The sequence below is a fragment of the Macadamia integrifolia genome, chromosome 14, assembly GCF_013358625.1.
Source record: "Macadamia integrifolia cultivar HAES 741 chromosome 14, SCU_Mint_v3, whole genome shotgun sequence".
Lineage (NCBI taxonomy): Eukaryota > Viridiplantae > Streptophyta > Magnoliopsida > Proteales > Proteaceae > Macadamia > Macadamia integrifolia.
In genome coordinates this window covers 30300655-30327546 of record NC_056570.1, presented here as the reverse complement: position 1 = coordinate 30327546, position 26892 = coordinate 30300655, and the positions used below count along the sequence as shown (strand labels likewise).

At 37.0% G+C, this 26892-nt stretch overlaps 1 protein-coding gene across 2 annotated transcripts; it reads right to left on the bottom strand.

Moving 5' to 3' along the window:
* Window positions 1-1704: 1704 nt before the first annotated feature.
* Window positions 1705-26639, bottom strand: LOC122061107 (probable NAD kinase 1). Of its 2 annotated transcripts, XM_042624296.1 has the most exons (12): window positions 26435-26639; window positions 25685-25738; window positions 25452-25605; window positions 21231-21350; window positions 20335-20522; window positions 17837-17950; window positions 17522-17616; window positions 8884-8990; window positions 5995-6068; window positions 4788-4866; window positions 3301-3608; window positions 1705-2455 (listed from the first exon to the last, which is right to left on the bottom strand). In XM_042624296.1, exons 3-12 carry the CDS (start codon window positions 25561-25563, stop codon window positions 2147-2149), a joined length of 1506 nt encoding a protein of 501 aa, XP_042480230.1. In that variant the 5' UTR covers window positions 25564-25605; window positions 25685-25738; window positions 26435-26639; the 3' UTR covers window positions 1705-2146. The 2 variants fall into 2 exon arrangements, with proteins under 2 accessions (XP_042480230.1, XP_042480229.1); XM_042624295.1 differs by lacking the exon at window positions 25685-25738.
* Window positions 26640-26892: the final 253 nt, after the last annotated feature.

Below are 26892 nucleotides of genomic sequence, written 5' to 3'. Positions count from 1 at the left end.
ACATTTGCATGTATTTCATAATTTATGTTTTGAAAGTGTCACTATGTTGTCTTAAATCTTCTTTCACTTTTGGTTGCAGTTTCTTGGAATGGTAAGAGTGTAAAACACACTTGTGGTCTTAAGAGTAACTACTCAACACATCATTTTGGAGGACAAAGGGCTGCAATATTTGAAGGGAATATTGAAATATTTTGAGAAAGAAGATAGTCATTTGATATTTTGATGTAATATTAAATACTCTTTGAATGTTTTAGGTGGATGTTCTATGGTTTGTTTGATACTTTGACTATTTGCATTAGTTATTGGCACACTATCTCTATTTTAGGTGGGTGATTACGTGATTGAATCATTTTAATTTTTAGGTGGTCCGTGGTTGATTGAATGATTTGATTTGAATATTTGGTACTTTGATAGTTTAATACTTTATAGTTTGATGACTTGATGTCTTGATGTTTTGATCTATGTTTTGTGCTTGATAAATTATTAGGTTTTCATGTACAGGAATTCCTTTTTTCATGACTTGGTTTTTCATGTATGGAAATTCCTATTTACTGTTGGATACTTGAATTTTCATACTTTTACTGCCTTATTTGGTTGATCTTGTTCCGAAAGTCTTGCACTTGGTATATTATTTCCATTGTTGATGTATTTGTATGTAGAAAGAAAACGATTTCATGTTAGGTTCTTAAAAGTATTGGTTTCAGTTATTTCAGAGCTCTAATCGGCTTCATAAACTCAAAGGCCCTCATGTTTTGGATTATATTTGTCCACTAAATATTGATATGAATTCAATTACAGAATCATTTTTTTGTTCAGCATAATTCAGTAATAGTTGTGTTTTAATTATATTTGTCCACTAAATATTGGTATATACTATACAGGCTCACAATGTGAAAAATAAATAAGGAAATCCTATAAACACGTCCATACCGGCCCAAAGGGGTAGGGCAAAGGATGAGTTCCAAAGGATGAAGTCATACCCACCCAAACTCCAAAGGATGAGGCCCATGCTCATTTTTTGTTCAATTATCTGTCGGATTCCTAATGGCTCCATACCGATTTAAAAAACCGATCCCAACCGAAATGAACTTGATAAATCCAAACCGATACCAACCCGAACCCAAACCGCACCGAAGGCAACACCAGACCGAAACGATAAATCCTTAATGGGGCGGTTTTGGTTAGTTCAAAACTCACACCGAAACCGGTGGAACCAGACCGAAACCGCACCAACCCGGACCGTTGACACCCCTAACCCAGACAATGCTTCCGTGTGTGCAGCCATTGGTCCCCGCACTAGTGCAGGGGCCACACTGACTTTTCCAGAACCCTCTCCCAAAATAAAAAGATTAAAAAAAAAAAGAGAGAGGGTTCCCTGAAAGGCAGCTTGGCCACTGCACCAGCACATAGGCCAATAGGGGCACATACGATAGCATCAATAAGGGTGAAATTCTACCTTTCATGAGGGGTGTGGTGGTCAATTCACCCCTCTTGAATCTGGCACAGGGGCCATGCTGTCTTTCAGGATACTTTTTCCCTAAAAAAACAATAGCTGCTACATAAATGCCAAGAAAATTTGGAAGTACCATGTATGATTGAGAGAAAAAATGCACCAATATGGTCAAAACTTTCGCCGAATCACAAACAGCAAATAATTACTCGCGGGGGGCGGGGGGAAGAGAGAGACACTGAGAGAAAGTACAATTAATAAATACATTTTGTGTGATAATTGATTAGTAATTTGCTTTACACCTAATGTTTCATGATATCTGCTGTATACAATTTTCAAATTGCTGAATACCCCTATACTCTGCAAAAGCAGGCTCAAACATCAGACAGGCTGACCAAATTAATGATGGATTACATACCTAACAGTGATGGACAACATAGATTACCATCATTAACCTTCTCCTGAATCAAACATAACTCATACATATATAGGCTCCTTCTTTCTAATGAAAGGAGATGAGAAGTTTGACCTACATTTTAACTCGACTTCCCTCGATGATGCAACAGTGTATAGGCACTAAAAAAATCTAGCCACAGGATGCATATGATGAGTTCCAAATCAACAGTCATGGAAGTGATATGGACCCTCACACCATCAGGATGTCGCATATTAGATTCTTCCATTGTATATCAGTAACTATGAATCTTGGGGACCATCAAATGATTGGGTTTTCCTCAAGTTCCAGTGGAGCCCATCATGTATGCTGTGCAAGAAATCTCTGGTAGAATCTAATTGACATGCCGTCGGAACAGGCCAAGGTGCCATGCTGCAAACAAGTGCATCCCCAGGTCCCAGTTGTTTCCTGTCCTTGCCATCAAATGATGCCCATGTGAGTCCCCTACTGTTGAAAGGCACTTGCACTCGCAGTGTTGCATATTCTGGTAGTATCAGAGGCCTAAATGATAAAGAATGTGGGCAGATTGGTGTAAAGAGGATGCCAGGAACCTGCAATAAAGTAAAACTAAAAATCCTTAGACTGTATTTCTTGGCCCCTGCAAAGCTGGGAGTTTTAACTGGTGCCAAATCCTCTCTTACTTGAGGAATCCACCACTATAATGACATTTTTTAACTGCAAATTGGGTCTAGTCCCATAAGAAGCAACAATGGTCACTGTCAATTTCAATTCATGAAGTGCCTGAAATACAATTGTATATCAAACACTGTTGCCAGGAAACTTCTCAAGAACTCGTAGATAATAAAACATAATGAAGGAAAATAAAGGCAAGAATTTGCGGCATTATCATTATAACATAAGGATTAGGGAGCAAGTGGCATAAAAAAATACTATGAGATTGCAGACTTGTTAATCTTAGAAATTTATCTTTGACAAAGTCAATTTCAGCAGGAATCACGTACATATACATTGACATGATTCAATGTCCTAACTTGGAACCTGAGGACTTGAGAGACATTTAAGGTCCAGAATAGAATAGGCTGAACCCTAGGGTCTGTACCAACAGAAAAAAAAAAAAACTAGGGTCAGTTTCCAGGACTTTATGTTCCTCTGATGACTTGAGAGACATTTAAGGTCCAGAATAGAATAGACTGAACCCTAGGGTCTCGTACCAACAAAAAAAAAAGCACTAGGGTCAGTTTCCAGGACTTTATGTTAATAGTTGTATGCAACAACTAGAGACTGGTTCTGTATAGACTGCTTGATGTCAAGAGAAAAGAAAATATTAATCTTCAACTGTTAGCGGATAATTTCTCTAATAGAAACACAAAATTTGTGGCAACAATAAATAGCAACACCATAATGATGATAAAAAAAAGGTGGTGTCAGGACATGCCTGTGGATGGACCATAGAACCTCCAGCTGCCAATGAATATGCAGTGCTTCCAGATGTTGTTGATAAGATCAATCCATCTCCTTGAACCAATGTCACAAAGGAGTTGTCGCAGTAGCATTCCAGGTTTGTAAGGAAGGAAGAAATACCACGGTCAATTGTAATCTCATTCAGGACGATAAAAGGACCTTCTGTGTCTAGTTCATCTTTGGCTGAATCTCTGATAACATAGCACTGCAACCGGTGGCGTAATGTGATACTAATGGGTCCCTTCAGAATTGCATCCAGATACTCTCTGTAGTGCTCGCTGTCTGAAAACTATTAAAGATCACTTTTGTTTCATGTAGCTGTAAGAACATTTTCTCCAAAAAAAAAAAAAAATGTAAAACGAAATGAGACACCACATGTTACAGGATAACCAACTTGAGCACAGTGAAATATCTCGATCAACCTAAGTCTATGAACTGCAGGATTACTAATCCAAACAATGGTTAGCATTTTTTCTTACTGTCTCAGGGTAAGTATCAAAGCAATTTAGTGGATAAGTGTTCAAATTAGACTAAATCACCATTAGTATCATAACAAGATGTATTGGATCAAAAACAAGTAAAACCTCAATTGAATATTCTGATTGGCATAAAAATGGATCATGATTTTGCTGAAACCTTGCTGGTGAAACCATAGGTTTGCCCTTTCTTTTTCTGCTAATTCATTTTTCCTCCTCAACTATTGGCCTTCTTTTTGTTCTAACAAGATTGTATCATAATCTAGCAGAAGAGGGAAGGAAGAATATGGTTATACCGAAGAGAAAGAAAAAAAAAATCTATAGATAGTGTATAGCAACTGAAACCATGTCAAGCTTGTTGAGAAAACCAGGTTTTTATGGGGGATAAGTAGGCCCCAAAGAGAGTTAATTTTGAGGCGTTGGTCCTTGCCAACTGAACTACCTCTTGGGGTAAACCAGGTTACTAGTCCCTTCACCAATAAGAGATGCAAAGTAAAAATCCACAATTGACCCAAGTGAACATCTTCCGATTTTCATTCTTAAACTAGTGTGTATCATTTAATGAAGCTTTATGAAAATAAAATACCTCAATTCTCATGTATATTTAAGTTCTATCAAAGCTTTTAATATGAAATAATTAAATATAAGTTATGTAGCAGAAAAGTGAACCAAGGAACTGGCATTGTGTCCATCTCTCTTCCCCCTTTGAATTACCCCCCTGACCCTCTGGTATGATGCCCTGTCCCACTTCCCCATTGGACAATATAGGGACTTACCAACTTAGAAAATTTCAGTCACTAAAATGCATTTAATATGAAAGCAATCAACAGAGTATAACATTTTCAAATTAAATATATTTAAGTGCATATGTATGTATGTATGTATGTATGTATGTATGTATGTATACCATACCAAGAAATCTACATTTTCCATATATCAATCATTTTGACTGGAATAACATAAATTTGAACAAGATGAAGGATACGAAATGGAGTCATGAAGCCCAAAGATCCAAGGGAAAATGGAACAACAGGAGGAACTGGTCCTTTGAACATTGATGCTGCCTGCAAACACGAATCAAACTTTAAGTGCTATTCATCGTTTATTTAAAAAAGCAAATCCTGAAACAAATAAGAAAGAATAAATATTGAGCTTGCAATATTACTAATATAGTGATGAAAAAGCTCAGCAAATGAGAAAATGTATTGACAGAGTCCACCTTATTGCAATATCACTAAAATGGGTCTAAAATGGCTACAGGAAGCACAGAAACTGGAAAACTTCCAACAATTTATTCATAAGCACCTAACACAAATAAAGACTAGCAGCATATATCACTGCTAAGTGAATTTTTTCAAAAGAAAAAATTATATAGATGAATTATCACTGTGCGGATGGATTGAAGTGCTATAATAATTGTCAAGGTGTTGCCTAGGCCTCCAGTTGCCTTGGGCACCTTGTTGGTGTCTCCTTGTTTTCGGACCCCCTGCAATGCCTTGGGTCACCTAGACACTGTGACAACTATGAGCACTATTGCCTTGTCAATTTGAACTGTAAGAGAAGTGAATTGAATCTGAAGCTCTACAAGCATTAAGATCAGCCTAATCATCTTCTTAATGGCACAATCTAAAGTTATATTGCTCTTTGTAAGGAAGAATTAATTAAAAACACCAGCTTTCCATCATATGCTTTTGCTGTTGGATCCACATATGAAAGAGGAACAGGATCCCTTAATGCTATGTAATTGGCATGTTCAAGTGGTTTAGATGGAAAGCGAGGTATATGCCTTCAGGTTCGACCAAGGATATAAGGATTCTGTAATTTGAATTGGTCTTGGGGAGTACGGATCATTTTGGATCAGACAATCTCAACTCAAATCAGCCTTATCCCAACTAAATGGGATCGGCTACATGGATCCTTTTTCTCCAATCAGCTCTAGTCAAAGTCATACTTGTTTCTAGTCTTAAGCTTTCCATGTCTTTCCTCACCACTTCTCTAGAATCATTTTAGGCTTATCCCTGGCTCTTTTATTTCCTTTTCTAATCATGCATGTCCCCCATGATTTGAGTTGAAGAAATGCTAACAATATATTCCCTTTCAAGAGATTATTTTATTATTGAGCAATGTCATTAAATATTCTAAATAAAAATAGATCATAGATCGAGTTCGGAAAAAATAAAAGAGATATATACCCAAAGAACGGTTCCATCTCCACCAAGAGTTACAACAAGATCAGTTTTCATGTGCAGGAGTAGTACTTCCTCATCTGCAAAGATATGACCACAAACTTAAAAGGGACATCCCAAATAGAGGAAATAAATTGACTTGATGAAAAAATATCATATTAATACAATCAGTTGACATTTTTTATCCTACAGCCTGAAAGTTCTAATGAAATTTCTTGTATACAAATAATTATTTCAAGTTGACACAATAAGACATGGGATGGCATCTGCTTCTTGCGGCAGTGCCGTAGCACTATTCCTTAACTTAATATTTTTTTATGCTGCAGAAATGAATGCTGTTGGTATTAATTATTTGATCTACCAGAATCCAAAGGATTGATACGGATTCCAACACTAAAATATCCACTCACTTTGGTGCTGTTATTACAATCTCCTGGACCTTTAGATTGCCACTACTAGATGCCGCCCTACCCTCCAAATTCCAAAAGCAATTCAATTTGGGTTCGTCCCAAGTCCTAGGACAGCACATATATGGGCTCTCTTTCCCTCCCTCCATTTGTATGTGCAAATCACTCTTCTTTGGTGTCTACTGATCTTTAGCAATCTTGACTGTGTTTCAATGGAATCATGTGCGCTCTGAAAGGCCTCCCTGTTTTCAACCTATCTGCATTATGTGTCCTCTCAAAGATTAAGGACGAAGCAATCACAGGTTTCCTGAAGATATCATCCAGTTACTTTGCCAGAAAGTCCTTTCTTCATCATGCAGAGGGATGATGCGGCCAATCCAAACAATCCATCAAACGGATGATCCCAATGACAGTTGTGCATGGTAGCAGTATGCATTTAATGAGAGATTACTAACCTTAAAATACACGTTGTGGTGGGGAGAACAGTGAAACCTTCACATCAGGGGAAGTTCTAATTAACACAGGACCAGCAGCTATGTTTCCAGGTGTGAGATCCCAAAATGAATAGTTCCTTTTGCTACATGATTCATCTTTGAAAACATAATGAGAACCGTACCAGAAAAAAAACTCCTGGACCAGAATTAGTAACTCTATCAAGCTCATTATCCATCAGTTGGACCTCATTAAACATCAGAGCCACTATCCACCAATTTGATTCATGCCAACTACTTAGGCCTAAGGCAAAGAGGCCACTTAGGGTTTATGAGCCAACATGGAATAGTAGGAGGCCAAGCCATGTTCATGGCCTAGCATCAAAGAAAAACATATAAAACTGGGGTAAACCCAAATTGATTGAGCGTTGGGTTATCTCTGAGTGGGCCATTGCTTCCATGGGTTAAAGTTGTAATTGGCCTTATAAGCCCACAACCCAGTTGTTTAATAGGAATAGGAGGTTTAATTTTTTCTCAGTTTGTCTTTTGAGTCTTTAAGTCATGTTAGGAGTCAGTAACAGTTTAACTTTCGAGGGTTGGGCTAAAGGCCATTGGCTAGCAAGAAGATTTTATTTTTTATAAATGCATCACTAGTCATGCATTGTAAGCTCATTTTCTTGAGATTGAACAGATAATTTGGGCTTTTTTAATGTCATGCGACATGAATTCCCATGGTTGTGGCCCAGTGAACTGCTAATGTTTTGAATTTCTTTACTGATATTGTTTGCCTTCTTGTTCTTCAAAAGCACAAAAAGTTCTGGTGTTGTTCATTGATACTGGTTAGATGTATTTTCCTGTTTCCTAAATCCAAATTCTGCCGCTATCTTTATTTCTTTTCAGAATCAACAACTTAGGTTGATTCAATAGGTCTGGATTTGTTTCAAACTGGAAGTCCAGCCTTGAATTCTTACTTTATTCATTTTGCAACTATATTCTCTTGTTACCAGATTAGTTTTCTCTAATCATAAGTTCTGTTCATCTGGTTTATTAGTTCCTACAGGCCATCGGAGAGAATTCTAACCAGAATCTGTCCAAGCCAAATGGCATACGCTAGAAACAGAGAGAGGGAGAGATCTTTCTTCCTGATGCTGCAAGGTCCACTAGATGCTTTTTGATCATTGTCCAAATTTCAGATCAATGGCAGTTTGTGACTGTCTTTCTTTAATTTCTCCCCCCTTGTTTCATGCATTTCTTGACTTGAGCTATTTCTCTAATTCTCTGATAATTATTTCAAAACTGGGAGATTGTCTCATCAAGGTATCTAGCTTAACTCACGGACATGTGAATTACTCTCTTGCCTTACCTTAGGAACAATCCTAGCCATCTTCCATCATCGCTTCTCAGCTTAGGGAACTTTAGTGTCTTCCTTCTTCAGGTTGTACCACAATTTTTTTTTCTTATTGGAGCTTTTGCCTAATAACATTCAGTGCTTTCATTAATAACACAAATAACTACAAATTACATAACTTCACTAGAAGTCAAATAATGTGCATCGTTTTCTCTCCCATTATTTCTTGAGCGTCAACAGAACACATTCTTGTAAGTTAAAAATCTAAATAATTTGAGCAGCAATAGTATCCCATAATCATATTGTGTAACTTACCACTTACTTCAGGAGAGCGCAATTCTTATTCTCAATATATTATTTCTCTAAGTGTAGAGCAAATAGACAAACTTCAGCTCTACGAACTTTAGAAGTGATATCGGGACTAAATGAAGTAACTCAGCTATTCTCATAGCTTTCTTCATGGAATATGAACACATATCAATGCATGACAAAATAAAATTTCTACAACTAATTCTGAAAGACAAATTGTGAAAGTAAAATGACTGGAACAACAACACGCATAACTGAGATAAAGGTTAGAAGTCAGTTGACTCACAAAAAAGGTAGGATATCAAGTATAGTGCTCAATCTTTTCAAACTTAAAAGATAAATATACGAAATCCATTAAGCATGATTGATACTAATAAGGTAAATATTTCTCACTGCTCACCATCTTTCCAAGTCTGTACAAAGTTGAAGTAAGAAGACTCAGATAGTAGTTCTGTTCTCACTCGTGGTTCCACGTATACATTGATTTTCTTCTGATCTTTCAGCCATCTGTGACATGAATAGAACACTGAGTACAAGAAGAAGATAGGTTACAAGCAGAGGCTCATTAAGTTACAAAAATTAGACATTGTAGGATAAGCCTAACCAACTCGTGCTAGAAGCAAAAAGAAACAACTGCAACTAATTTAGAACCTGTTCAAATATGATTTTATAAATTATCAGAATTTTGACACTGATGGTAAACTTTAGTTTGGAAAGATAATTCAAGGTTTTACCGAAATTTCACAACTTTATTTTTTTTGGTATGGATCCATGTAGCCAACCCCATTAACTTGGGATGAGTCTGAGTTTGTTGTTGTGTTTGTTGTATATTACTTTTCCCAAAAATGAATTTTTGCAAAAAATAGGTTAAATACTTGGTGTTTAGCCTTCAATTTTTATAAGTTACACATCGTTGCCCCGATGACCCGTTCTATGACTTTATAGAGTTGAAGATATATCACTATACAACAGCATATAATGTACACTTCCAATCCAGGGTCCAAAGTCAAACTACCTTTTGGGTGTATTTTTCAAAATCTAAGGGTTCCACTATGCTTAGAAGGTCTAAAATAGAATTTCCTAAAATTTTTAGACCTAATTGCCCATTTGGGCCTAAAAACCCTCACTTGAAACCAACCACCAAACCTTCCAGGTTTTGACCGAAATTTCACGGTTTCATAAAATATTTCGATTTCGGGTCTAGCTTTGTGAAACTATAGCATAGTTCAAGATTTCACCGAAACTTCACGAAATATCTCAGTTTCTACTAAAAGTTGAAACAAAACCTTGAACGACATGCAAGGAATTCAGAGTTTCAGTTGAAATGAATCGTTTTAGTATCATTTCACCCGAAATAATACATTTCCTTAATATAGAAACCTAAGTTTAGACAGAAAGTTCGATCGTTTCGAAGTTCAATAGAAAGGTTTGGGGAAAGTTGGATTTTGTGATTTTTTGCCAAATCACTCCCATACAAGTCTGGAACAAGTTGTTGGGTAGTAGTGGAACACATCGGAAGCGACATTTTGCTGCATTTGTGGAATACTTGTGCAAGATTTTTGTATTTTTGGAAGATTTGTGAAAGGTTCAGGTTCTAGTAATGAAAAGGTGACCATTGTGTACACAAAGAGGAACAAGAAGACCTGCCAAGTGTCCTCTTTGAATCCAACTCCTGAGATCCACCCTCCTCAGTCAGGTAATATCTTTCCTTCCTCATCAGAGTTAGATCTTCCAATTGCTATTAGGAAGGAAAAGAGAGCTTGTACTAATCCTATAGCCCAATTTGTTTCCTATGACTCTCTCTCCCCTACAGGTGTTTCATTTACTATTGCTCTCTCATTTGTTTCTATTCCAAAAAATGTTTCTGATGCTATGTCTGACCCTAAGTGGAAGCAAGTTATGACTGAGGAAATGATGGCCCTCGAGAAAAATTGTACCTGGAAATTGGTTGACCTTCTAAGGGGGAGAACTCCAGTTGAATGCAGGTGGGTCTACACAATCAAGTACCGGTCAGATGGTACTACTGAGAGGTACAAGAAAAGGCTGGTGGCAAAAGGGTATAGTCAAGTGTATGAGATTGACTATCAGGAGACATTTGCTCCTGTGGCTAAGCATAACACCATAAGGGTCCTTTTATCTCTGGCAACGAATAAGGATTGGCCATTGTATCAATTGGATGTAAAGAATGCCTTCCTACATGGCGACTTAGAAGAAGAGGTGTATATGCAAATTCCTCCTGGCTTTAAGTTCCCTTCAGCTGTAAGAAAAGTGTGTCTTCTCAAGAAGGCTCTGTATGGTCTTAAACAATCTTTAAAGGCCTGGTTTGAAAGATTTAGACAAGCCATTCTGAAGAATGGCTATTCCCAAAGTCAGGTTGACCACACTCTGTTCACTAAGTGTGGTAATGGCACCATTACAATGCTGATTGCCTATGTTGATGACATTGTGGTACTGGTGATGACAGGGATGAAATAGCCAAGCTGAAAAACTACTTAGCCCAACAGTTTGAAATCAAAGATCTAGGACCCTTAAAGTACTTCCTGCGGATTGAAGTGTCTAGATCCAAAAAGGGCATAAATATACGCCAAAGAAAGTTTATCCTAGACCTATTGAAAGAGACGGGAATGTTAGGCTACAAACCTGCAAGTTCTCCTATTGAGCAGAATCTATTTGTCCTTGACTCATCCAGACATTACTTATACAGTGGGGGTGGTGAGTCAGTTTATGCATGCTCCCAAGAGTGGGCACTTGGATGCGGTTTACCGCATTCTCCGGTACTTGAAGTCCTCTCCAGGAAAAGGACTACTTTTTGCCAAGCATAACCACATAAGGATAGAAGGCTTCACTGATGCAGATTAGGCTGGCTCAATCTCTGATAGGAGATCTACATTAAGTTATTGCACATTTGTAGGTGGAAACTTAGTTACTTGACGGAGCAAAAAACAATCTGTGATGGCTCAGTCTAGTGCAGAGGAAGAATTTAGAGTCATGGTTCATGGAGTGTGTGAGCTTCTCTAGTTGAGAAGGTTAGTCCAAGAGTTGAGATTTGATACTGAGGCACCTATGAAGCTTTATTGTGACAAGGCTGCCATAAGGCCCATAAGTATAGCCCACAAACCTGTGCAACATGACAAGACAAAGCACATAGAAGTGGACAGACGCTTCATCAAAGAGAAGATTGACACTAGCTACATATGCACACCTTTTGTGAGGACTGGAGATCAGCTGGTTGATATCTTCACAAAGGGTCTTCTTCATCATCAGTTCAGTTCTACGTTGTCCAAGATGGAATGCATGATATTTATTCTCCAGCTTGAGGGGGAGTGTCAGAGATATTAGTTATGTTACTCTAAGGGTAATTTAGTAATTTTTCAGGTTATGTTATTTTTTCTTTTCCTCCTTAGGGAGGTATGTGTAATATCTTGTAAATATGTTAATGAAGTAATATATTGGTGTTAGTGAGACTTTACTCAGAACACACATTCTACCATACCATCGATTTCTATCCTTCTCCCTCTTATACTTCTCCATGTGATGCAGATTAATTACCAAAAAATAGGCTTGTTTTATTAGGAATAAGCCTAGGGTTGGGTTCCATACATGTTAGGCTTTTGATCCCATGTGTTTTGAGTGTAATAGACCACGTTTATGGGTCTAAAAAGGGGGCTCTAAGATTGAGTACGGGATTACTAGTTAGTTTCCATTTTCATTAGTTTCCTTTTTAGTTGGGCTTGATTTGAATTATATTTGTTTCCTTATGAGTCAAGTTATTAATAAAGTCAAGTCCTCAGTAGTTAGTTTCCTTTTTCAACTAGTTTCTAATTTCAGTTTTTAGTAGCTATTGTATTAGGAGAATATTTGGTTTCCTTTTTTAAGTACCTTCTATTTTGTAATTCCCTCCTCCATTAACATTATAAATAAAGAAGAGGAGGCTCCTAAAGGCCTAGATGATTTTGATAAAAAAATTAATGGTTGTTGCTATTGTCTTCTACATGGAGATTTGTCTTGTGTTTGATCAAGGCTGATGGAATTGGTGTTTGATCCAACTGACTCTCAGCGGTGTGAAGCACAAGAGGTCCTCTTCCTTAACTCATCTTCTTCTTCTCTCAACTACACAAAGTGTTACTGATCTGCTCACGTTCTTACAGGTATTAAATTCAGTTTCTTTCTCAGTTCTGCCCAGAAAATTGCATATTCTGTTAGCAATTTTCAGAACCTGCCCAGACCTAACCAGCCATCAGTTTTGGCTGATTTTTGGATCGAAGTTAGGCCCTACCTAAGGGGGAACTCGACCCAAAGGGGAACCTTTTCTTTCAAAGTGTTCAAGAGATATTAGAAATCTCTCAAATTTTGTCTTCTAGTGACCTATTCTACCCATATTTGAAATCGATAGACTGACTCTAATTTCCTTGGTTTCCTATGGTGTTTATTCATGATTTATGACCTGTTCTTACTCCATATCAGTACCTGTTATGTCTCTTCACATCTGATTATATTTTGGTCATAGAATCCTTCACTTCTGGAATCGACAGCCTAATTTCCAGAACTGATTTCTTCATTATTTCTTATCTATTTGTATGGTTGTTCTATTCTAGTGGTTCTTTTGATAGAAAGAGCCTACAGTTGAGACTTGGTTAGACTCCCTATCCCAGTCTACATTAAGTGGTATCAGAGCAAATTTTCCTGTAATTTTCTAACCATGGCAAGTCACATCACCAATGCTGAGTTGCACAAATTGTATCGTGAGTTAGCCGAGAACCAATAGAATACTGATGCTAGGCTTGAGAGGACTGAAGCCAAGTTTGATAAGTTTATGGAAGAGATGATTGCCTTTATGAGGAGGTCCGACAAGCGAGCTGAAGAAGGATCCTCTACATTACCCCCTCAGCTCAACACTTTAAGGATCGAAGACACACCTCAGAGGCAGCAATCTGATCCAGTTGTTCCCCAGGATGTTACCCGGCAATTTTCTGACAGAGATTATGGCATCAAAGTTGAGGTTCCCGAGTTCAGTGGTGAAAAGGGACCTGAGGAATTTCTTGACTGGCTTACCAAAGTTGAGAGAATTTTTGCGTATAAGTCTCTTCCAGACGTGAAGAAGTGTGAACTCATCATCACCAAGTTTATTGGGTATGCCTGTTCATAGTGGGATGATGTACTACATGCAAGGTTTGTCAGAAGACTTGGACCCGTTATCAATTGGGAGGTCATGAAGCAGATCCTGACTGAAAAATTTGTTCCCCTTAATTATGAAAAGGTAATGTTTCATAAATTACTTAACTTGCAACAAGGGAACAAAGATGTGGATTCTTACACCCTCGAATTCCACAAACTGTCTTCAAGGTGTCGGCTTCAGGAAACAGACCAGCAACGGGTGATGCGATATATCAGTGGGTTAAGTACTGAGATTCGACTTGAGTTGGCTAACACTGATTTCAGGTCTGTTGATGTGGCAGCGGCTCATGCCAAGACAGCTGAAGAGAAGTCCATTTATTGGAAGGGCATGCTCAAGACTTCTTCAGTTTATAGACCTCCACCGCGTATGGAGGAAAAGAAGCCTGAAGCTCGCAGAGTTGAAGAGAAAAGGTCAGAGTTCAACAAGGATAGTGTTGGGGTGAAGAATATCATATGCCATAGTTGTGGCGAGAAGGGTCACTATTCCAATAAGTGTCCCAACAGGACTCGTTCTGTGAACGTTGCAGAGAAGCAACCGACAGAGAAGAGTGAAGATGAATCTCATTTATATCCTTATCCGCTCGAGGACGATGATATTGTCGATGATGAAGATGAGGATGTAGAAGCTCATTCAGCTAGCCTTTCATCCTTTTCGAATAGATTAGTTGATAAAGCTCCTCTCTTCAGACAGAAGGGTACTCTCCTGCACGGCTCGGACCCTATTGATGTTCATGCAATTGTTGATACTGGGGCAGAAGCAAATTTTATATCTGCTGAATTTGTTCGAGCACACAACCTTCCACAGAAGCAGCTTTTCAAGAAGATTCACGTGCGAGGTTTTGGACCCACAGCTCGAGAAGAGGCCACTGCAGTTGTTCGAGTACATCTACAGTTTGGGTCACTACAGTACCATGTCACCTGCTTGGTCACCTCATTGGCGCACTGCGACATTCTTCTAGGGCGACCTTGGCAGTGACATGCAGGCATTCTCTATAATGGCGCACGGAACACTATAAAGGTGAAGCAAGGAGGTCGTATGTACTTAATGAGGCCACATACATTATCAGACATTGCCACGTCATCGACTGACTCCTGCTCCGGTGACACATCAACCTACTCTCCCTCCTCTTGGAGTTATGCTCCCTTCTGTTTCGAGATATGTGCCACCTCATCGGCGAGCGACTTACAAGGGAATCTTGGGAGCACAACCTAACTCGACGGAGTCGAGTTCTTTTAAGACCGGGAGAGTTGATGCAGATTAATTACCAAAAAATAGGCTTGTTTTATTAAGAATAAGCCTAGGGTTGGGTTCCATACATGTTAGGCTTTTGATCCCATGTGTTTTGAGTGTAATAGACCACGTTTATGGGTCTAAAAAGGGAGCTCTAAGATTGAGTACGGGATTACTAGTTAGTTTCCATTTTCATTAGTTTCCTTTTTAGTTGGGCTTGATTTGAATTATATTTGTTTCCTTATGAGTCAAGTTATTAATTGAGTCAAGTCCTCAGTAGTTAGTTTCCTTTTTCAACTAGTTTCTAATTTCAGTTAGTTTCTAATTTCAGTTTTTAGTAGCTATTGTATTAGGAGAATATTTGGTTTCCTTTTTGAGGTACCTTCTATTTTGTAATTCCCTCCTCCATTAACATTATAAATAAAGAAGAGGAGGCTCCTAAAGGCCTAGATGATTTTTGATAAAAAAAATTAATGGTTGTTGCTATTGTCTTCTACATGGAGATTTGTCTTGTGTTTGATCAAGGCTGATGGAATTGGTGTTTGATCCAACTGACTCTCAGCGGTGTGAAGCACAAGGGGTCCTCTTCCTTAACTCATCTTCTTCTTCTCTCAACTACACAAAGTGTTACTGATCTGCTCACGTTCTTACAGGTATTAAATTCAGTTTCCTTCTCAGTTCTGCCCAGAAAATTGCATATTCTGTTAGCAATTTTCAGAACCTGCCCAGACCTAACCAGCCATCAGTTTTGGCTGATTTTTGGATCGAAGTTAGGCCCTACCTAAGGGGGAACTCGACCCAAAGGGGAACCTTTTCTTTCAAAGTGTTCAAGAGATATTAGAAATCTCCCAAATTTTGTCTTCTAGTGACCTATTCTACCCATATTTGAAATCGATAGACTGACTCTAATTTCCTTGGTTTCCTATGGTGTTTATTCATGATTTATGACCTGTTCTTACTCCATATCAGTACCTGTTATGTCTCTTCACATCTGATTATATTTTGGTCATAGAATCCTTCACTTCTGGAATCGACAGCCTAATTTCCAGAACTGATTTCTTCATTATTTCTTATCTATTTGTATGGCTGTTCTATTCTAGTGGTTCTTTTGATAGAAAGAGCCTACAGTTGAGACTTGGTTAGACTCCCTATCCCAGTCTACATTACCATGTACTTCATCTCTCATCTCATTGTTCTTCTTCATCCACACATTCTAACTCGAACATCTCAACACTTCCCCACACGTGTAGCTTTGGCATACCTAGCTCTGCATGTGAACAGATAACTTAGGGAGGACAACAAACGGACTTAGGCTATGAACCTATGATACCATGTCTAACCCAAAAGCTTAACACTTTAGGTGGAGGTAGCTCCTAAAGTATATGAAGGCACCATAGACTGAATTTAACTGATGTGGGACTATACCTCTATAACTCCCAACATCTCAGCAGTTATAGCATCCCTTAGGATGGAATTCATTGCTAAATAAGTGTTACAAAACTGCTGGTGGATAAGATTGATCAGAATCCTATGGTCAAGGTGATACTCAATAATTGAATATGTCAATAGGGATTTAGGCCTCATAGAGCAAGCTCCAGTTTCTCCTCTGGAGAATATATGAATTGGTAAGAGTCACTTTACAAAGCATGTTGAATCAGAGTATACACTGTTAGTACAATTGTAAAGTCAAAATAGAAGTCAACCTCTAGCCAGAATAACCGAAACTTAGGTTCCGTTTGATAACGTTTTTACTGTTATTGTGTCTAAAAGAAGCAGAAATGATTTTTCATGTTTCTTAGAATAAAAACGGATTTTTTTGGTGTTTGATAAACTTGTTTCTCGGATCTTCCACACCGAGATCTACAACACCGATTTTTTTGGCGTTTGATAAACGAGTTACCTTTTGATCGATTTTTTGTCGGGCCTTTCCCCAATATTTTGGCCTCAACTTTTTTCTAGAAACAGCGAAACAAATATAACATGTTTCGCCATTCATGTTTCTTGTATCATAAATTGCCATAAATTTCTATTTACATTTATAAATATCGGGTGGAACAAAACGGATTTATCAAACACTTTTAAGGCCGTTTTTCTGTTTCTCGACACATAAAAATGCAGAAACACGTTTCTAGGAACGTTACCAAACGGTGCCTTAGTTACGACCTTTTATAGATAGGATTCCTGTTGTTTACCCCAATAGACACTTGCTCCATCCACCAAGCTAAAAATAAAATGCCAGTAACATAAAGAAGAGTATGATTGGAACACAAAAAACTGGATGGCTATAAGATTAAATGCCTAAAAGAAGGTTTCATGAGCTTGTAGGAAGCATCATGGGAAATCCAACATCCACTTACAACAGGATCCATCAGTACGAATGATTGCAAATGGTTTTTCCACTGAAAGAAGTGACAAGGTGTTTCCTACTCATGACTATGTAAGAAGAACTAAACAACCGACCATTCTCAGGTAGAGAAATTCCTATTAAAGTGCCAACAATCATAACTGAAACATAATACCTTTTTCATCAATTTCGCAGAACTCTTTACTAGCAGGACTTTTATAGCAGTTATAAAAAAAAAGTATTGATCATTTCAGCAGGTGGTAATTTTAAATACTTAAAACTTCTTACCTGACCATTTCTGCACATAAAACTCGGACAGAAGTTGAATTTGGTTTTGTCAAAATAAGCAGAGTCTGTGGCTGTGATTCCCACTTCAAGAAAATCTGAAAATGAAAAGAAGTTCTCAAGTAGACAAGCCAGAAAATATATCAAAATAAAACAGAGTTAATTACAACAGTTATCGTTGTCACCGTTGTTAGAAGAAGTAGCAATCTTTCTCATGTTTACTAGATAAAATTTTCCAAACAAACAAGAATGCCATAAAAATAACCTTTCCCTCATGACAAATGCAAACAAAGAGACAAACTTTGGACTGAAGCATACCTGTTTACTGCTGCGTCCTTCAGTTGTTATATTTCCTCTTTCGAAAGAGACAATGTCGTGCTTGTGCTGGCCATTTTTCTGGCCATTGGAACCCCACTGAAGTTTAAATGATGCCTGCCTCAGGAAAACAACAGTTTTAATGACGGCTAATATTTTTCTCAATTTTCCACTAATGTTGGTAGGTAGCTGGCAATGCCTATTTAGCAATTACTCTGTTGAAAACATAGTTCTTTCATTGAACACAGTAAAATATTACATTCATGATGGTAAAAAGGATAAAGCATAAACACACAGACAATGAAGTGTGGTCATAAAGAAAAATCATTGTCCAAAACAGAAACTATACAGTAGAAGCAATCAGGAAAAAGAAATGCCATCTAATGTTCACAGACAGTAGAATCCAAATTCATTTAAGTCCACCTAAGCAAAAGGAAATATGAAAACCCACAAGATCACCTTCAACCTCGGGAGTGATTTAGCATAATTTTTTTCCAAACAATCCAGCAAAGAGCTAAGAGTAGAAATTCCAACGAATACAACCACACCTACTAACAGCCTTAGCTCGTAGCCCAATAAATTTGTTATTTTATGGGGAAAAAAATACTGTTAATAGCCCCAGCCAGCCATGCTTCAATAAGGGTTGCCAGACTGCAAGGAACCACCCAGTCACCTGTAATTTTGGTTTTCTTGTGGCACATTAGACATGAAATTTTCATATATTTCATGTTGTTGGAAGTATTGATTTATTTTAATTTTCTAAATTTTGGCCTTTTTTATATTTTTATATTTTAACTAGTTCTTATATTATTTTCTTCTTAACTCCTCGTTCATGCAAACTTCTCATGTTGATAATAATTTCTTATTCATCTCATATGAGTATTACTTAAGTTACTATTACTTATCTCAACATTGATACAGCATGTTATGTTATTAGCTCATATGTGAAGATTTGTAACATCTAAAATACTTAACATGTACTTCAATTTATCTTATAATGTGAAATATTATGAATGAAATTTCAGGTTACTTTGGGAATTTCGGAATAAATTTTGGTTTATTACGAAAAAGGAAGATATGCATTCTACCAATAATTAAAATCTAGGAAATTTTGTTCCAGTATCCAAGATGAAACTCCAAAACTTTCCTCATTCTAAATCTTGCCTCCTTTATTTTGGGATAAACCTACAGATGCAAGTGGCCTTTGTAACAAATAGAGTTGGCAATGCTGTTGGCACTGAAAGAACGGTAGCTTTTGTATATATCCAATCAAAAAGCTTGAACTATTGGGTGGAGGGGGACTCACAGGTATATGAGGCAACAGAAGGCTTTAGGGGTAACCAATGTGGGACTGTTCTCTCAACACTTCCCTCACGTATAGGCAGGACAGAACTACGTACACGTGCATGGACACATGGATGACGGAACTGTAAAGAGGCAGGATTGGGACCTGCTCTGATACCATGTAAATATATGGAATAAATATTGGTGAATTCAATGGTTAACAATTTTTAGCGGAGTACACGGATCCCCCTATTTTCAATGGTTGCAGTGCAGCAGTGGAAACCTGTAGAATTTTCAATTCTTTAGTAATGATACTTCACTCAGTCGCTCACAACTGTCAAACTAAGGATTACAGCCAAGATATTTTTTTTCTTTTATTGGCACCAAAAGAGGATTTATGAAAAGAGGAAAAGGAACACAAATGAGAATCAAGAATAGGCATCCATAAGGAAAAAAAAGAAGATGCAAAGACAAGATGAATTTATCATTTTAGCGTCGTCAAGTCAATATCTTCACATTCGAAGAGAATTCTCAAAAAGTGTACATTGCTTTACCAAGTGCATGTGAACAATTTGTTCTTGGTCATAAGAGTCCAGAGTTGCAACAGAATACCACTGCCCTGGCAATGATGGCCTATTTGCAGTCCAGAGTCCATACATATCAATCAATTCAATAGGAATGGAGGTTGATTTTACCCCTAGTAGAAAGGAATGGAGAAATTGTTGGACTGGGTATAATTCATAACAAGAATAAGTGCAATGTGAAGATATCAAAAAAATAGAGAATATAAATGATCAATGTTACTGCTACTTTCAAAGCCCTCACATACTCATGAATACTTCAAACACAGAGCACCACACAGTATTTTAGCAATTAGTTCAATAGTTGTGCCTTGTGAGGACAGTGTTATTCCCCTTAGCAAAATATACAAATGTGAAGACTAATATGAAGTAGCCATGAGGATTACACAACTAATTGTTAGTATCTCACTCAACAAGGATTCACTTGATCAGGGACCTAAGATCAATTGTAACAGTTATCCAAATCAACCAGCATAGTACCACAGGAATGCTGCATTTGAATTACATAAAGGAAATCAACTAATATGAAAAATGATGGCATCAATTCGGTCCCCACATAAAAGAGAGGGAGAAAGAGAAGAAAAGAGCTAACTTAATAAACCATAGATACATGAAATTAGGAAAAACAACTGTTACCTTTTTCGCTATCACCATGGGATTGGATTCTGACACTCCATGCTTAAGAACCTCATGGGAGCAAATTCCATGCTTTCCGCAACATCTTTCAGATTGATCAGTAACCAGATTCCTCATCTCATTCTGAATGGGTATGTTTCCTTCTTTCTCACTCTTAGTATCAAAATGACCACCCCCAGATGACAGTTCTGCAATCCAACAAGATGCACTATTAAAGTTAATAGGAAAATATTTAACCATTAAGGTCTGAGGATAGGAGTGCCAAGAGGAAAAATTATTCTGAATGCTTAATATAAAAAATAAACTCAGTTCATAAGATTTAAAATGAATATGAAATTAGCAATGACAACCAGATCAATTAAAAACTGGCAAAACTTGTCCAACTTGCCAGAAATAACTAGAATGTTGCCTGGTGATTCTTAGGACTGAGAATCTTAGAAGTGACAGGGCCAACCCTACCATCTATTTTTCTTGGTTTGATAAACATAAATAAACCCAGTTACTGGCCACATTGGGTTTGAGTTATTGCATTATCCTCCCCAAAAACCACCACCTTTTAATCAAAGAAATCAGCTAACCCACTAGCTTTTCTCAGAACTAGGTTGGCCATATTCAATCCAAACAAACCAGTTGCTATAAAAATTGGCCATAATTTACGCCAATTGGCTAAAATAAGAAACGAGAGGAATCATACTATAATAGACTACAAATATACCCCCAACTACAAATTTCACCATGTTGACAAGCGCGTAAGCTGTTTGATGAATCAGTATTTTTTTTTTTTTCCTTGGAGAGAATGACATAGTAGTTACTATACATCTAAAGGTCCATAACTCCATATACAGGAAAATAAGATCTGAAAGCAAAGAAAGCATGTTATCTGAACATAAGCTGACCTTCATGCTCCTTCAGCAGATTTCGTGCCCTTTCTAATTCATATTTCCGTTTCCATTCAGCTGCCTCAGCTTGAGCAGAAGCCTTTCCTTCAGCTACTTGTCTTAAAGCCTTCGCAACAGCTAATAATGAATACAAGAAACAACCATCAATTTTGATACCCAGCATTAAACTAGATTATAGAAACAAACTAAACAGAAACTGGAACCACTACATCAGGAATATTCGATCAATATAAAAGAGGGACAGCTCTTGGTCTTGGCATGCCATCAAAAACATTAATCATGATATGGTGAAATGCATTATACCAAGTAAAATCATTTTTGCAATATATAATAATGACTTAAATTTCAAGTAAAGATAGAAATTATTGGAAGAAAATAGAAAGAAAAGCATAGCACTACAAACGTTTAGACTTTAGAGAGAAGAGAAGGAAAAGGGTGTTGGAGAAAAGAAAAAGAAAATCTAAAATAATAAGAAAGGGTAAAAGCAAACTTATTGATTATTTCTGCACAGCAATTAATGTCTTGTCTCTAAGAAGAAATAAACCACATCTTACACATAAGATCAACCAAAAGCTACAGCGCCAATTACTAAAACACAGCTGATCGAGAATGAATAATTAAATAACAAAACTTGTTGCAAGGGGTTGAGTCGATAATCAATAATAAAAAATAAAAAATAAATAAAAATAACTGAAAACTGATTTCACCAATTTCAGTTGGGTACAGACGTACAGTCCTTAAGGACAACCTTTTGCTTTTATAACCTGACTCAGTTTCAGTTGTCTTAATTTAGACTTGCGAATGACACCTAGCCACCAGTTTAAGTAAATATTACATGATATGATAGAAGCATAACATGAACTGTTCATATTCCCATGATATTATATTTTTTTTCTCTGTTTATTTGATAGATAGGCCCCAAGGGAGTTGAACTCATGACCTCTTTATTTTGAGGAATTGACCTTTGCAAAAGCTACCCCTTGAGAAACCGTGATATTATATTATTATGTCAATAGACACCACAATGAATCCAAAACAATGATCAACATCTTGGTTTCAAGGCCAGTTTCAGACATGGCCGAAACCGAGATGTTGCAGGTTTCGACCGAAGGTATTTTTTCTGGGCCAAGGCTTCGAGGCCTAGATTGTGTTTTTTGTCCTGATTTTTTCTGTACTGCCTTTTTTTATATTTTAAACCTAATCATGAATTAGTTTCACCCAAAAACCACCCAAAATGGTACTTGTGGTTTTGACCCAAGTTTGCTAGTGTACGCTGAATGATGTTTTACACTGGCCTTATTATAAATACCAAGTCTACAAATAACCAAGCTACTGGAAATGTATAAGCTACTGAAACAATCAAAACATACATGAGAATGGAAAAACAAGCATAAATGAAACATTGAAGGAGTTATGTTCTAGTCAAACTTTATTTGGTGTGTAAAATCGCCCTGAATGAAAATATAACTATTTTAGATATCAAAACAAAAGTGCAAGTTGCTGGTCTTTTATCTTTATTGATGTTTTATCTTTAGATTTGAGAAAAGTCTGTAGCATTTGAAAGTTAAAAATCTCTCCTGCAATTGAAAATTTGCTTTTTGTCTTTTTTTGTTCTTGAACTTAGAGTTGACTTTTTATCCTTTTGGAATTGAATTCTTTTGACTATTTTTGTTTGATTCATTTGGAGGTGTATGCTTATATTTGAATAATACTTTTAAGTTAATGGAGAAAATCATTCACTTGAATGATCTTAGGCATAAAGCAATGTTGTTACCGGGTGCTGTTTACTAAAATATTCTGAAACCAAGGGGCATTTTGAAACAAATTTCACTCCAGGTTTCTAGCGAAATATTCAAGTTTTGTGTCAAAATAGTCAAAAGAGAGAGATTTCGTGGGAGACATAACTTTAAAGCCAGGGTTGAACCAAGTTTGGAAATTTGGACCGAAACCTGGTCCGATACCATTTTGAGCCCAGATTTCATCTCAGTTTCTTGTGAAACCGAGATATCTCAATTGAAACATGCAGTTTCGACCAACATCTTGAACTATGATCCTAAATAAGGAGAATCCAACTCCATGAGATGTTATGGAAATTGTCTCACCTTCAAAAAAGAGAACGTAAAAGGTGCTGAATTTTGAACTCCAAGTCCAAGTCCTCATATATTATTCCCAAGAGGGTGCAGTGCTAATGTCAAAGAGGTCATCCAGCACTTGGGTGGCTAGGCCCAATAAAAGCATGAATAATTAGTTTTTACATGTGATGGTTAAGGTTTCCATATATGAAGCAGGTTTGTTTTATTTGTTCTCACTTTTAGGTGGTAATATTACTGGAAATATGATCTAGCTATTGGTCGCTTTTGGGTCAATTTTACATTAGATGGTATAATATTATTTGATGTCTGGGTACAGATAGCCTAAACCCATGCTTGATTCTATAAACTTGGAATCAAGTTTCTACTTTGTAATCGAAGTCTTAGTACACACTTTAAGGGGGAAAGTATAGCCTCTCTAAGGTATATGTATGCTCCTCTTTTTGACAAGATAAAGAGGTTTATGAATTATCAGGATACCTGAAAGTTTTCTTTACTTTGAATGTGTTGCTTTTTGTAGGAAACTAGGCATGATTTCTAGGCACTATGTACCTAGGTTCTTCGTTTATCATCCTCCTCTGTAATTTCAGCCCCTCTATACAAAAATTCTGCTATTCTAGCGAATTTCAACTGCTACAAATAGCCAAATTCACGTTTCCTTTACCTGAACTCTATCCAACCCAATTCCCATGGCCATCATGTTCAACTCCATAGAAACCGAATTTACCTTTTTGCAGACTCTATTCTATTCTAGACTGTAGTTTCTCCCTTCGAAACCTTAATTACCTTCTGGGTTTAGTTATCTGCTAAGAGATTCCAACTTTATTTTCAGGGCCTTAATGTCATCTAATATCCCTTAATTTAATTTTCAAAATCTTCCCAAATCACTTCCGAATAACATTTTTGTGTATGCAAGTGTGAGTGTGTATTCTTGAAATATTTTCTCATTCACAAGAATCATTGTCTGGAAACCTGAAACTAAGGATGTCAAGGTGATATATGACAAACCATATGGAAAATAAAATAAAAATCAACATTTTTTAATGAACTACTGATACAAGGGCATTAGGATCCAGTTCAAGTCATATTGGACTTAAAAAGCCAGTTGGGCGTGGTTGAATAAAGGGAGTTAGCTGGCAATGTTGAAGTTTGACCTCAAGGATGTGGTGTTAACTAGACAATCTACTACCTTTCAGAGCAAACTATAGGCTAAATGAGCTTATTGCCAAAGGTGTCATCTTCTTGCTTGAAGGCAGTAATTGGTTTTGGAAATTGGACCTTACAAGGACTTTTAAAGAAGGAAAATTCTAGAGGGAAATCTAATTCCTTGTGAGAGTATGTACTCAGCTATTCACGAAGAGCAAGCCATGACGATTTATAAGAAAAAATGGGAAAAAGCATAAGATCATGTAGAATGTAATTCCTTGGCAAAAGTATGCGGCCTATGGATTTTCGAAATAAAGGGAGGAAACAAATGTGGCTTGTATTTCTATAAAATCCTTCACCATCCTCATGAAGTGATCTCCAACCGACGAAATTTTCATAGCTCAAGAGATTTAACACAAGGCAGTACTTTCTTCCTTCTCTTTCTTTTCCATGGCAAAATATTTGAATAATGACTAGTATGATTCTGATGAGGGAGAAAATGAGGATTATAAGAATGAGGAAGAAGCAAGGAGCCCTATTTGTCTCACACTTGTAATAAACACGTTACATTCTTGCACTCTTGGGACCAACAGTGACCCAGCAGCTTACTTCGAGTTGATCTTGAAGAAAAGTACACTAATTGCTATACACCATTGATCCAAATTCAGACAACTATCAACCAGCTAGCCATTGAAAGACTACGCTAAATCAGGCAGTGCAAGCAGCATGCAAAATTATCGTATCATCAATTTGACTGGGGATAAACAGGCATGTTGTGTCTGTGGCAATAGCAGAAGCTGAACAGTTATTATAAATTAGGGTAAGACTATAAAACATTGCCATCCCAATCTCATCCAATTGCTTAGATTATGCAGACTGAGACAAGACAGTGCATTATTCACACATAAGAAAGTTTGACATATTGAAAATGGAAAGCTCATTGAAAGATCTGGAATATTTCAAGGATTCAAACATGACTTACTTCGCAATGCCTCAGAGAACTCAATAAGATGCTCATCAACTCCCTTGACAGACTGTTGTTGGAGGAAATCCTTCATTACTTTTTCTGAATCCATAAGTGGAATTGTATCCATATAACCATTCTCTATATGCAAGGATGAAACACTAGAATTTCCCTGTCAAGAGGAAGCCATTGTTAACAAACTGCGATACGATAAGTTACTTTAAGAAATAAAAATAGTACCCAACTATCACATTATCTTTCTATTTTGGAACAGTAATTTCAATTTCATCAATTCTACACAAGTTCTGCAACAAAAAATCTCTGCTTGAATTAGAAAACAGAGTGTAATCTTGGAACTTAAAGTGATCTTAGAATAATTGCAAAATTGGTAATAGAAACTCTTGCCGACAAATTGACAACTCATAAGTCAAACAACTTGAGGATACAAGGTGCTTCCAATCCAGAACCAGGTTTCCACCTATAACTATTAGATTCTAATGAAGCTAATCCAAGTAATTCCTTTCAATCAGAGAAGGCATGTTTAAATGCATTTCAATATCCCATGAAAAATAACATATCTCAATCAAATTTCTCCAATTCAACTGTCAGACAATTCAGAATAATGCAGCTCATCAACCTACTCAGTATGTCAATTGAAAATTCCCAATATTGTTAACCCAGCCTCTTCCACTTTTAAATTCTTAAGCCAAATTCTAGCGTTAACAACCACTTACAGCTCTCTAAATTCCAAATAAAAATCTCTCCACCAGAAAAATTAAGAAACCCAAACAACTGAGAAAAAAAAAAAACTGTAGAACCACCATTTATAGAATAATCAGAACTCTTTCAAACTTCAAACGCCGGAGATAAATTCGGAAGGCAAATACCCATTGAAAATTACCAAAATTGAAGCTGCAAATCCTTATTTCCAACACGAAATTCAATTCAAACACTGAGAACATAAACTGGAATTAGACAAAGAAATACAGAGAGGTCCATACATTTGAATTTGAAGTGAGCTCGCTATGATACATAGCGAATCGAAACAGAGATCGTAAGCCTCCCAACGTCTGTCTCAGATTGTTGGAGAAAGAGACAAAGCGCTTAGAGGGAACCCTTCCAAAGTCGCTCCATATATAATGGTCAGACGTAAGGAATCGAGATTTTTAAGAAGAATCTTGAGACGAGAGAGGAAGCGAGTTTGGTGAGAAGGGAGCAAATGGGAATTCAACTTTTTTCCTTTTCTATATATTAGTTTTAAGAGATTAAAAAAAAAAAAGTGTGATCTTACAACGAAATGACCACTCCACCCCTAATAAAAGACAAAAATTTCATCCTCTCAATGCTTTTATTACTACTACTATTAGTCCACGTGCAGGCGTAGCAGAAGGACTAAGCTGTCTTTTTGGGAAACTTCTCTTCATTTGATTTTTAGAGAATTTTAGAATGAAGGGAATTC

What these genes read in the sequence shown, in the direction of transcription:
- LOC122061107 (XM_042624295.1), bottom strand. Translation starts at nt 26,467, where the DNA reads ATGTATCATAGCGAGCTCACTTCAAATTCAAAT. An exon ending in CCATGGTGATAGCGAAAAAG is followed by an intron (nt 17,951 to 20,334) that starts GTAACAGTTGTT and finishes TTCCTGAGGCAG; the next exon opens with GCATCATTTAAACTTCAGTG. An exon ending in TTATGTGCAGAAATGGTCAG is followed by an intron (nt 8,991 to 17,521) that starts GTAAGAAGTTTT and finishes TTCATGTCACAG; the next exon opens with ATGGCTGAAAGATCAGAAGA.